A 13076-nucleotide genomic window follows, 5' to 3' on the forward strand; every position below is an offset into this window, starting at 1 on the left:
CCTAGATACCGAGCAGCACAAAAAGGTAGACAAGTAGAGACATTTCCTACATCGAAACGCTTACCCAACTACAAAGTAAATTGAATTCGCACTCCGTGGCTTCTCGCGTGACTCAAATCATTCAATTATTTAATATGAAAATTTTTGTTTATTTTGGTGTCACTGTAATGTACTAGAAGTTACATTATTCTTGCCAAGGTTTTCTGGAAAGAATTTTTATTTGAACGTATTTTAATTTGACACTGTGGTAAATTTCCAAGTGTGACATTATAGACGTGAATCATCCCGTAGCACGTGTGATATTCTTCGTTTCTGGATATATTCTACAGGTTTATATGGAAAGTTCAGAACCATTATGAAGTTTAACGTCAATTTCCACGATCATTGCGCACATGATATGTCGGTCGTTGCAGGGTTAAAAACTGTGCGGTTACTACACGTTACGCAGTAGTGATCACACCAATACAAGGGTATTTCGGATAAATTAATGAACAAATCCGAATGAATCGACTACCTCAATCAGAAAAACTTCGAAATTCACGGCCGGAATCGTGTGGAAGTGAACTTTGTACCGTAGCTCTGAGCAAAGGAGGATCTCTCGTATCTACGTGCTGTTTTGATTGAAAGTTATAGCATCAGTACCGTACTGAGCTGAGACACGATAGTCGTGCCTTGTGCCTTGTGTCACTGAACTCGAAATTAGTTGCATTTGTGTTTCATTCTGTTGAATTCTTAAGTGTTCCATTATTTTTGTACGTCTAAATTGTTAAGGGTTTCATTCAAAATGATAAATACGGGGTAAGTAGGATCTAATCAAACAGATAGTTAAGACTTATGCCCATATTCAATATGTAACAGTATCTTAGAAAAATAACTTCTACTCCAATGATTGAGCAATTTTTAATCTACTCGCATATCAGCGACGATAATAAACCTCAATGACGATAGCCATGCCGTGAGTATTTGTTTTTGAGTCTAAAGGTCAGTCAGATTGTTCAGTATGGAAAGTTTCAACGAAGAAAGTAGCTCATCTCATTTGGACTCCACCGGTTGACACGTCATTTAGCTAGTAGATAGATCCACTAAAGTAAACATGAAGAACACGGGGTGCGTCTCCTTGCCTCACTTTACCGATGAAAACATCGAAACCGGTTACCTGTTGTATCAATTATGCTAATATTTAAACTTTACCTGGTTTTGGAAATTCTGCTGAAATAATCTGACATACGATTTTCATTTTATATTGTAGAAAATTAGCTGGTCGTACTATTTTCATCACCGGTGCATCTCGAGGTATTGGCAAGGCAATCGCCCTCAAGGCAGCTCAGGATGGTGCCAATATTGTCGTAGCAGCTAAGACAGCCGAACCACATCCGAAGCTACCGGGAACAATATACACTGCTGCGGCTGAGAGTGAGTAATTCGGATGCCTAGTTGTATAATAAATATTTTATCAGGTTACATGTAATCCTAAAAGCTTAAGTGTTGGTAGGTACTGATAAATGAGCTTATGGTGCACGAGACAATGGGACATGGACTGCTAGGGAACTGGAAGTACTACTGCTGCCTTGGTCCTGCAATGGCTACACCGAATCTTTGAAATGTAGAAGAACTCTTATGCGTTTACAATTACGCTATACCGCACAGTCATAAGCCCAATAACAAGGTATACATCTAGAATTGTTACTACAATTACTTATTTTCCTTACAGTTCAAAATTGTTCGCTAATTGCCTAATTGAGAAGTTTAAAATTTAAATGATGTTTCCTCAGTTACGCCAACGGGTATACGATGAAAAATCCACCGTATTTGTTTATATTATGGCACTGTTATGTATAGAGACAACCAACTGAAGACTTGAATATGTGCTGATTTGTTATAGGATAGAGAACTACTTCGGCCTAATCATTTTGGGCCTATCGAGCAGAAAACTTCAAATAAATCCATGATTTCAGAGCTAACAAGTCAATTATGCGTTTGGTACGATACTTTAATTTATAAGCTACGGAACGAAGTCACTGAGAACGCGTGATATGAAGGTTTGCACCCATTATTAACAAATACAAAAGAAGCGCTTCGAATCAATTTGTATCTTCATCCGATAGGCCGAAGTGAATTCATTAGCGTTTCAATGCGTTAGGCCGAGTTTAGAATCCGTAGGCCGAGTTTGGCGTCAAGAAGCAGTGTTAGACTTTTGACAATATCTCAACGACTGGTTTCTCTTTATCAAATCATACGGTACATACGGAAAGGTAAATAAATTTGGAAGCCATCCGTAATAATAACATTCCGTTTGGTGCTAAACTGTGCTAGATTAAGAAAGACTAAGTGCGGGTTGTGCTTGATAGGCCGGAAATGGGGTAATTAACCCTATGTCCAACTGCAGCATATTAACAGAACACAATTAATTCAAAAAAAGTTTGTGTAAGCTCGATTGTAGTCATGAGTCCATGTTCCATGAAAATAGCTTCAAACCGATAAACGTATAAATTTTACGGAAATCTAATCATTAAATGTTCTGCAATTATCAAGTGACAAACTCATTTTTGTAACATTAAAACGATAAAATGCTCCATAAACCTTGGAAAGTGTTCCTTACTGCGTAGCTTTTCAGATTTACTGTCCTGCTCGTTGTTTTAGTTTGAGGAGTGGAGCGACGGGTAAGCTTCTAAATGAAGAATCGAAAGAGGAAGCTTCTAAAGAAGATTGTAAAAGAAGCTGCTTAAGAATATATAAAAAAAAGCTTCTTTTGGAAGCTCATTCTAGACGCTTGCCGATCACTTCGCTTCTCTGACTAATGCCGTTTTTGTTCTTGTGGTGTAGGCGGCAATAAGTGCGAGTCATTCACAACTCAACATAATTTGTTTGTAAACAAAGGTGCCATTGATATGTACACCTTGAATTATTACGGTGGATTCTACGACATTACCCGGAAAACTACTCACAGGAAATCAAATGCCCACTAGGTCATTACCGGGAAAGCTTTCCGAAAAGCTTGTCCCTGGAATCAATTTTTTCCGGAATCAAATGATATACTTGCTTGAGTTTCTCTTCCTTTTTCTGTAGATCCTGCTTTCAATGATATATCATGATCTTCTAAAGAATCTGCGTCTCCGAAACTTCTGCAATACTTCTATGGGGAAATCCCGTAACCAAACGTTACTGAATGCGTGAAACATGGCGGCATTTTTATTATTCAGTCATTCCACCGAAAAATCCCGTAACCAAAGTGTCAATCTTTGCGTGAAAATTCCATGTCTGCTATGTTTCGTTGTCGCAAATACACCCTTCTTTGAAACATGTTCTTTGACACTTTAGAACTTTATCAGTCAAATAACATATTATTTTTCAAAGAAGGCTTCACCAATGTGATTCCTATTGATCTAATTTTTGAATTTTCATTACTAACAAGGTTCGGGGTTGATTTTACAAATGTATTATTTAGTTTATATTTAGTCTATTTAGTCATTTATTTATTCGTCAACATCAACAGACTCGATATGGTCCCAATGATGTCTTAAAATTAAACTCAAACTTAAAATAAAATTTAAGTAAGTCATAAGTTAAAACTACAAAACATTAAAACATGGTCATTGACGAGGACGATTTACATTTCTAAAGAAGAATGAAGAGAAACGTCTCCGATGTGTTTGTCGTGGCAGGTGAAAGTCGAATACTGATAAAACTCGGTTAAATACTCGCTGCAGTCCGCCTATTACACCGTTGATTGCATAGTTTGTCCGACGTAGTGGCGTTCTTAGTATAACATTGTTACGAAGCATTCGGAGTTGGACATTCATGTTTACTTGCTCGAAGGTTTCGGTGCAATCAATTCTGCCATGTAACGTGTTCGCGACAAGCAGAGCTTTTGAGTTATCTCTTCTGGTGCGAAGAGGCTGCAAGTCAATCAGCTGGCAGCGAATTTCATGTGTCGTTTTCGTTTTTGCGGTGTAGCACCGGTGTAGTGTATAAGCAGAAATAAGCGTCTTTGACAGCTCAACATCATTTTGTTTGTAAACAAAGGTGCATCCTAGCGCTGCCATTTATACAGATTTATCTGTATTATACAGATTTTTTAATCTTAATACAGATCCGATACAGAATACAGATTTATCACAGATTTTTAAATAAAATACAGATTTATACAGATTTTTATAAAATGCTTGAGAAAAAAAAAAATCAAAATTTATAAAAACAAAATAACTTGCTCGATTTTATCAGCGTACCCCCTTCTCTCCAAAATTAATTGTTGTGCTAAAAACCATATTTTTTGCAGTGGGATCTGCTCGAGGCGTTGCTGTTTCTTTTATGCTCCCTCCAACGGAAAACGCAGTCACGCCCGTCACGGTAGTTTCGCATTGAAAATGTATTTCGTAAGAAATTGCGGATTTTCTGATATTCTCCATACTGCAAAAAATATTTTACCAGCACTGGCGGGGCGACATCTCTCGACTTTTCGGTGTAACTACCACACAAATGATGTAATTAATTGTATTCATCTATATTAAAAATATCAAATAGTAATGAACTCGTGCACTTTTTTGCATTTAAAACTGCTTTTCAGGAAGATAATGAATAGAAACTAAAATCTCCATACATTTTCAAACGGCTACATATCACTCTTATAAATAAGTACGGACGATATCACAAATGGCGCAATTATATCCCGTATGGTTAGTACAATAGCCCGAATAGGTGGTTAAGCACTTTTTATGGTTATTTTGTATGCACTGTATTTGTAAAACAACAAAACATGATTAATTAAGAAAAAAATCGTCAATACAGAAAATATAGATTTTTTAATAGAGTGGATACAGATTTTTATAAACCACCTGGCAGCTCCTACACCTTAAATTATTTCGGTGTACGGCAGTGTAGCACCGGTGTAGCTACACCGCAAAAACGAAAACGACAATAGTTGGGCAAATGAAAAGGGTCTCTCCAAGGTAACATTCTCAAAGCGTATCAAAGAAAGCGGCGTTGAACGGACTCGACTCTCTCAGTACCATTGTTGTAGTTCGGACTTCAAACCACAGAAAAATATTCTAGAATGAACCGTACCAGTGAGCAATGCAGTGACTTGAGGCAATGGATGTCGGAGAAATTCTTAGTTCTCTGAAGATAAAGCCCAATGTCCTTGACGACTTGTCTACGACGTAGGAGATGTACACAGCAAAAATAAATGTAATATCGATCAATGTAATTCAAGCTGATGTATGAAATAATGATGTAATAGCAAAAAGCAGATATAATATTACATCAATGGATGTAATTTTGTTCGCAAAATCGATGTACATCGTACAACGTTATATTACACAACCGCTGGATTGGCCTGGTTGCAGCAGTTTGGATGTAATATTCAACAACTTTTTTTTCTGTGTATTGCTTGTACACAGCAAAAAATTAATTTTAATATCACATCAAAGTGGATGCACTACAATTGTGTCGAAAATATGGTGTAATATTACATGCGAAAAAAGGCAAAATTAGCATTAATACAGTGCATGAACTGACATTACGTTGCTTTTACTGCATTTGTTTATTTGTGTGGCTATAAAAATTACATTATATTTTTGACATGATTGAAGTGCATCCTCTTGGATGTAATATTAAAATTTATTTTTTGCTGTGTATGTAAGTTGTGAGTCCAGGATGACACCTCGATTTTTTACATGACTCACACGTTCAATATTGGAGGATCAAGTCTATCAGTGGCTATGTGAAAAACAATTTTGTCAATATCGCGCGAAAGTCTGTCAAATACAATTGCAAATCTCAGCACTGCTTTCGAGTAATGGTGATGACTGAACATTTCGCAGGATTCACCGTAATTCGGTTCAAACGGCACCATCTGTCAAATGCTTCAATCTGACGTTGTAGGTATTGACAATCATCGATTGAGCGGTTCCGTGAGTAGATTTTGAGATCGTCTGTGTACGATAGTCGTGGACCTTCAATAACTAAATTCACGTCATTGAAGTAGAGTAAGAACATCAACGGTCCCATATGACTTCCTTGAGGTATTCCTGACGTAGCTGCGAAAATGACCGGAAAGTGGGACGTCCCTAATAAAAAAAACTATACTCGAACGATAACCCAAATGGTCGAACTATTTCACAAATGGTTTGGATGATACCCTAAACACGTCGTTAAGCAAAATAACCATACCAATTTCATTAGGGGTTGCTCGCTGCTAGGGTCACGTATTCGTTGATTAAGCTCTCGTCAGAGAAGACACTTGCAAACTAGCTTGCAAACTTGTAGGAGAACAAGCCGTAGACCTCCTGCGGAGTGGAAGCGACTTCGCCGTTCAATATCATGGATGATGGTAGACCGAACTCTCTGCGCTGCTTCTTCACGTAGTTCCAGAAAGACTTCGGGTGCGACTTGAATTTCCTTTGTATCCCTCGCAGATAATGCAAGTAGCATCGACGGCTGACTCGCTTGAACTAGTAATTGAGCTTAACGTAGTAACGTTTCAGCGACATCGTGCGGTATTCAGTGAATCTCCCCAACGTGGCTCTCTTGATCGATTTCAGCTTTTTCAATTCGTTCGTCTGCCTAGGGAGCTGCGACGCAATCTGGTGAACGCGCCTAGGGCCATGTCTGGTAAAAGAGATAAGCCAAGACATGTGAAAAAGTTTGAGCCGCGGTTTCGACGTTATCGGGATAGAGTATGTTTTCCCAATCAATACTCGACAGCACATCGACGATGATGATCGGCTTTCGGGAAATTGTAAGACACCGTTGAGGAGATGTCTTCGAAATCCTGGATGTTATTGTCTTCAACAGTAATAACCAAATGAGGATGATGAGGAACTTCCTTTACGAGTGGAGAAGGAGCCGACGTATGCTGAGCGCTTACGAAACAGAGGTCTAAGCTACGATCGTTCTCGTTGACCACGGGATTTATTTGAGATAACGTCACTGCACAATAGCTGTTGAGAAGGTTAACTGATCCAGAATGGAAAGCAAAACCTTCGGGGTCTGGAAAAAGAAGGCCGCTGTGGAAAGGTTTCCACGAAACACCAGCAAGATAAAAGTCGTTCAGAACAATAATCTCATCGATAGGTGACGCACAATCCATTATGGTGAAAACGGATCGACAATGAGTTTCGATGCGTTCAATGTCGCGAACTAGGTCGGGTGCGATGTATATCACACATAAGTAGAGTGTGCGATCGCTCAACTTGACAGGTACCCATGTCTGTTCAACGCAATTCCACATGTCGTGCTCTATGGCTCTAGCATTCAACTCGGATCGAACAGCAATCAGAACCCCGCCACCAGTGAACTTTTCATTATTGATCGGGTTTCGATCACAGCGAAATACCTCGTACTCACATCCGAACGCCGGCTGGAACGAGGGGGTCGACACATCTAAATCTCAATTCTAGATGCTCCAAAAATCTCACACTAGCGAATAAATCTTCGAAAAATCTATTTTCATTTCTCGCATCTACTTGCATCGCGCATCATCTTTTTGCAGGAAATCTTCAAAATCGTGATAAATCTTCTTTTTATCTACTCAGCTAGCCACAGCAAAACACAATATTTCCTGCATCGTAGATAGAGTTGTCCCCCTCGGGCTGGAAAGCGTTCGAGAGTCCAGCCATTTCTCGGTTAATTCTATTACATCATGATAACGATCCGATACAACTAACAGGTACTCGTAAACGTCAGAATTCATTCCGCCGATGGTTTGATAGTACATGATGATATCCTGTTTTCGGCGTACATCCGTGCTAGGTGGAGCGATGTCACTGGAAATCACGGGAAGAGAAGGGGGGGGGGGGTGTACAGTAAGCAAACGAACATTACTATTACCAAGAGGATACTCGCCATAGTGAACGGGTTGGAAGACCCCTTTTCCGCAACTAATAATTTGAGGATGTTCCTGAATATACAGCCAAACAGCACGTAATGTTGTGAACAACTTTAGTGATCAGCAGTGGTCCCATTTCATTTACAACAATCTAATGCCTACAAGATTGTGCCAAAGGTATGCCGATGGATGTGCCCAAGCTGTGCCGAATCTAATTGTTCAACCCGTAAAAAAAAATCCAATAAAAATACAATGATTTTCATTATCATTGTAACCATGATATTTACTGTCAAAACATTGGACATTTTTGTTGATTACCATAAAATCACAACGAAATTCTTGGTTCACAACAATGGAGGAGGCTTTTTCAATTTTATCTAGCTGAACGCGTCATTGGGACGGTACTAATGGATATTTTTGGTCGCTATTGAAAATTGAGTCGATTGCTGAATTTATTTTACATCCATTTCCCCCTAAATACATGAGAAATTTACAGTAAAAAAGAGGGGTTGGTATGCATCTTAACAATAAAAAACGGATTTTTTTCTCGAACAAATTTGATCTCATCACATTCATTTTCATTTCATCAATAGCGCTGAGCATGAGTGAAGGTGGAAGCAACGCATAGAAAAATGAGCAAATACACAAACCTTTCTTCTGAGGATGTAATCTTTGCTATCAAATTCGTTCGAAGCATTTACCTTTGAGCGGCAGATGACGCGATTGTACCTGTCTCATAGCGTTCGTATGAGAAAAAGGATGAGTTGCCAGTCTTCTTGATGTGTTGTCTTCGATTATACCCAACATTTAATAAACAAACATGGTTTGGTCCTTGAGACAGAACATTAAACTTCTGTTCATTTGAGTAGTTCAAAAAACATTCTACAGCAATGTTCAGAGATCGTCGATAAGGGGTTGAACTTTCGTGAATCATAATATTTCTTGCCCTACGTTGCCGATAGCATTTCGGCAGAACTAGTAGCGGAACTTCAGAACATTCTCTAGCTAATAAATTACCGCACTAAAACTTCATGTTGATATTAGCATAGCATTTCCTCCCAACTCTGGTATTTTTTGGGTATATACCGAATGTAAAAAGAAACTTATTGGAAGAATTTCAACTCGAATTTCAATGAACTGCTATGAATTATTTATAAATGACCAAATATAAAATTTTTGAAAATAGTTTAACTAGGGTGATCCAACAAAAAATCTCTAAAACCTACTATCATGTACTTGTGATTATACAATAATGTTAAATTATACTGTTTTATTATTCAAATGATACTGTTAATAATATTTCAAATGACAGAAATCAATGCTAAGTTATTTAGTTCTGTCTGGGACCATCGAATTTATTTTAGTTCAGAGTTCTCAAGTGTTACTTTCAAGTTTTGTAATCTGTAAAATGCATTGTTTACTTACAGTTGAGGCCGCTGGTGGTAAAGCTTTACCTTGCGTGGTGGATGTCCGCGACGAGAATGCCGTTCGGTCAGCTGTCAAGAATGCAGTGGAGAAATTCGGTGGAATTGACATTTTAATCAACAATGCCAGCGCCATTTCACTCACCCCTACAGAACAGACTGACATGAAACGATATGATTTGATGCACAACATCAATACTCGCGGAACGTTTTTAGTGTAAGTTGTTTTAGCTTATTATAACATTGGTATTTTTTTACTTAAAACACAAATCTTTGCCTATTACAGCTCCAAGGAATGCATTCCATACCTGAAGAAGAGTAATCACGCTCACATTTTGAACATTTCCCCACCGTTGAACATGAACCCGCATTGGTTCAGCAACCACGTGGCCTACACGATGGCCAAATACGGCATGTCTATGTGTGTTCTGGGCATGGCTCGCGAGTTTAAAAACGATAATATCGCTGTTAATGCTTTGTGGCCACGCACTGCCATTTTCACAGCCGCTATGGAAATGCTGACGGGCGAAGGGAGTGATCAATTCTCTCGCAAACCGGAAATCATGAGCGATGCCGCTTACGCCGTCCTGTGCAAGGAACCCAAGAACTGCACAGGAAATTTCCTCATTGACGACGAAGTTTTGCAGGCTGCTGGCATCACTGACTTGAAGCAGTACGCGTGCGTACCGGAAAATGCTGATAAGCTCATGCCGGACTTTTTCCTCGATGTTGCCCCGGAAAAACTGGTGGAATTTGCTGCTGAAGGAAGCCATGCCGCGTCATTGAAAAAACCAGCCGCCGCCTCTGGTAAAATCGAAGGACTATTCCAAAAAATCGAATCACTCTTGAGTGATGAAATTATCAAGAAAACTGGAGCCGTGTATGAGTTTAATGTGAAAGGAGAAGAAGCTGGACTTTGGTTTGCCGATTTGAAGAACAATCCCGGAAAGGTTGGCAAGGGAAAGTCACCAATTACTGCAGATGCTACCCTCACCATGGATTCGAAGCACTTTTTCGATATGTTCAGCGGCAAGTTGAAACCAGCTAGTGCATTCATGACTGGAAAGTTGAAAATTTCGGGAGATTTGCAAAAGGCGATGAAGCTTGAAAAACTGATGGGTGGTTTGAAGTCCAAGCTGTAAAGAATTTATTAGTTTTTTTTTTCCTTCCATGGATGAATTTATGTTAAAATAAAATTCTGCCAAATAATATTTGTGAAAAATATTGTTTTTGATCCGAACATCAGAGCACAAACGAATTTATTCACTATCAAAATACGGTAGAAAATACGGACTTAAGAAATTACTACCAACTTTAAGACAATATAATGCGCACATCACACCAAACTGGTCTATTAAGCGCGTTTTTTTTATTAAAAACTGTGACAAAACTGCAAGTTTCCATCTAATTGTCTTGGTGTATTCAGTGCACTTATTCCTTATGAGCCAAGCAATAAGTGCTTCGATGCAACAAAACGATTTGACCGAAACGTGCACTTTTATCACACTTTTTGTATTTTTTGGCAGTCCAGTTTTAGATGCAATCAGCCGAGCAATCAGCAATATAAATTCAGTGAATTCACTCCTTATCAATGTTTTAGTTACACGTTTGTTCAAGCGCAGCACTACATGGCACTATCGTTGCAGATGTTTGAAGACATGCTGAAACTGATGAAGACTAACCGAAAGCTATTTGCATTTTAGGCGGACATGTGAAGATTTTTGCTATAGAAATGAAGATTTTGACTTCATATTTAAAAATGTTGAAAAAGTAGTCTATTATTAAGTAATCGAAATCAGTTTTATGCCAGAATAATATTTGAATGACCTTTGAATATCCACTTTCATGAGAAGTTGGAGACTTTCTGCACACCAAATTTAAGTTTTCAATATCAGTAATCGGTTTGCTGGCTTATGATCAGCAAACTAATGTTTACTGAAAAACAGCAAACGATCATTTTCACCGAAAAATTCAACTAACATAAACGAATTGCTGGACACCCAATAAATAGCAGTAAAAACAGTTAAAATTTGGATTATTCAGTGCCAACATTTCAAAGCGACTTAATTGATTTTGTAAACAATGGCTTTAGTTATCGATATCTCGCAAATATAAGCCCATCCCTCCAAATTAACAATGCTAGCTGGTAAAGGTAACATTCATCTATCTGCTGGTGCCATTAATCTTCATGAGTGAGCTTTTATTCACGAGAAATCGAAGGCTTAAACCATTATTTACAAATGCAATTACGCCCCTTTGAAATGTTTACACTGAATTTTGAAATAGCATGATACAAATCTTAAAATTTCAGATTATTTTGGTCTCACTGTATTTGAGCATGTAAGGCGGCGCTTCGCATAATAGCGAATAAGATAAAGAAAAAGAGCAAGCAAAAGCTCGCAAATCTGACAAGTGGCAGGTTAGTGTTTGTTGTGATTCTGTTCGTATGAAAATATTTTGGTAGGTGATAGTTTTGTGAAAAAGATCCCCAAATTAGTGCTAATTTATGCAAAAATGTGTTTCAGTTGGAAAAGTTATTACCATTCTTGATAATAATTAAAGAAAGTAAAATTCAGCTCGAAATATATTGTGAGTGCGAAGCATAACACCTAGTGATTTTTTTTTCTAATTGAATCCGTCACAGTTGATAAAAAAGCAGCATAAGTAAAAAAGTGCTATTTATGTGTAGTCAGTCACAGTGTTGTTTATGATTGATTGTGCAGTGTAGCCTAAGCGACTTCGTTGAAGCAAAAATAGTGGCGAAATGAGTGGTGAAAAGCTGTTTATACGTAGCACCAGTGAAGAAGACTCGCTGGTCGGCACTCCGATTAGTAAATCTCCCTCACTGGCATCTATCCGGGAGACATTCGATAGGACAGAGAGCTATTCGTCCCTATCGGCTTACGCCCCCCTAGCGTCCTGTAGTGATCGGGAGCGACAAAAGCTGGCCGGTGAGTACCATGTTTAGATATGTTGATACTTATATTTTAAATGAATGTCTTTTTATCGAAAGTTCAATCCAGCAGCAAGAGACTCAAAAGTGAATTTTGGTGATTATGAAAAACTATCACTGTCGTTAATAAGTATCCCACGGCAAAAAATGATTGCACAGAACATGGGACTGTTATGCGTGTAACGGAAGATATGGCCATTCATAAAACTATTATTCTATTCACCTGCATATTTTCTACAACGCATTGCAAAATGTACCTTTGAATACAAAAGAAAATATCTTGAAATTTTCATATGATAAGTTCCTACAATTTTTCACAAATTAAGTGTCTTTTTGTTAGGTTCATACTGATGCGACTAACAACAGTTAGAAGTAGGTAATTGTATGTAAATAACACCAGTATATAATAATTATGCTTACGGATAACCGAGAGCCTTTGAATCTTCCACCAATTTCTCTAGCATAACTTCAAATACCTCTGAATGTTCTATTAATTGTTTTTTTAATTATTCACCATGAATTATCCAACATTACCTATTATATACAGTAAAAGTTCGATTATGGTAAAACAGGATTTGTTTACTTTCCGCAAATTGTTATAATTACAAACCTGTGCTAAGCTTCATAATTGTCCGGAAAGTCTAAGTCAAATATTAAAAAGAGTTTGAGGTTTTAAGCTGCAGAGCACAAGCAAAATACATTGCAGACATACTGCTTAAATCGAAACTAAACGGTATAATATTTCTTAGGATTTTTCCTTGTATAAATTTGCAAAGATGACTTATCATACCAACCAATTGTACAGTCATCTTACTTTAAAAAAAAACAAATTTATTTCTATAAAGAAGAGACTTTTGAAGTGGATTCATATACA

The 13076-nt window shown here is 37.9% G+C and overlaps 1 protein-coding gene across 2 annotated transcripts; it reads left to right on the forward strand.

The window, feature by feature from the left end:
* Positions 1-578: 578 nt before the first annotated feature.
* Positions 579-10428, forward strand: Hsdl2 (Hydroxysteroid dehydrogenase like 2). 2 transcript variants are annotated; one of them, XM_065220906.1, is made up of 4 exons: positions 579-798; positions 1250-1413; positions 9253-9466; positions 9536-10428. In XM_065220906.1, the coding sequence occupies exons 1-4, from the start codon at positions 785-787 to the stop codon at positions 10389-10391; spliced, it is 1248 nt and encodes a 415-aa protein (XP_065076978.1). In that variant the 5' UTR covers positions 579-784; the 3' UTR covers positions 10392-10428. The 2 variants fall into 2 exon arrangements, with proteins under 2 accessions (XP_065076978.1, XP_065076979.1); XM_065220907.1 differs by lacking the exon at positions 579-798 and adding an exon at positions 1031-1107.
* Positions 10429-13076: the final 2648 nt, after the last annotated feature.

The sequence above is a fragment of the Ochlerotatus camptorhynchus genome, unplaced genomic scaffold (assembly GCF_037179485.1).
Source record: "Ochlerotatus camptorhynchus isolate MF236.1 unplaced genomic scaffold, CSIRO-AGI_Acam_v1.1 ptg000136l, whole genome shotgun sequence".
NCBI classification, from domain to species: domain Eukaryota; kingdom Metazoa; phylum Arthropoda; class Insecta; order Diptera; family Culicidae; genus Ochlerotatus; species Ochlerotatus camptorhynchus.

What these genes read in the sequence shown, in the direction of transcription:
- Hsdl2 (XM_065220906.1), top strand. An exon ending in ATACACTGCTGCGGCTGAGA is followed by an intron (nt 1,414 to 9,252) that starts GTGAGTAATTCG and finishes GTTTACTTACAG; the next exon opens with TTGAGGCCGCTGGTGGTAAA. An exon ending in ACTCGCGGAACGTTTTTAGT is followed by an intron (nt 9,467 to 9,535) that starts GTAAGTTGTTTT and finishes TGCCTATTACAG; the next exon opens with CTCCAAGGAATGCATTCCAT.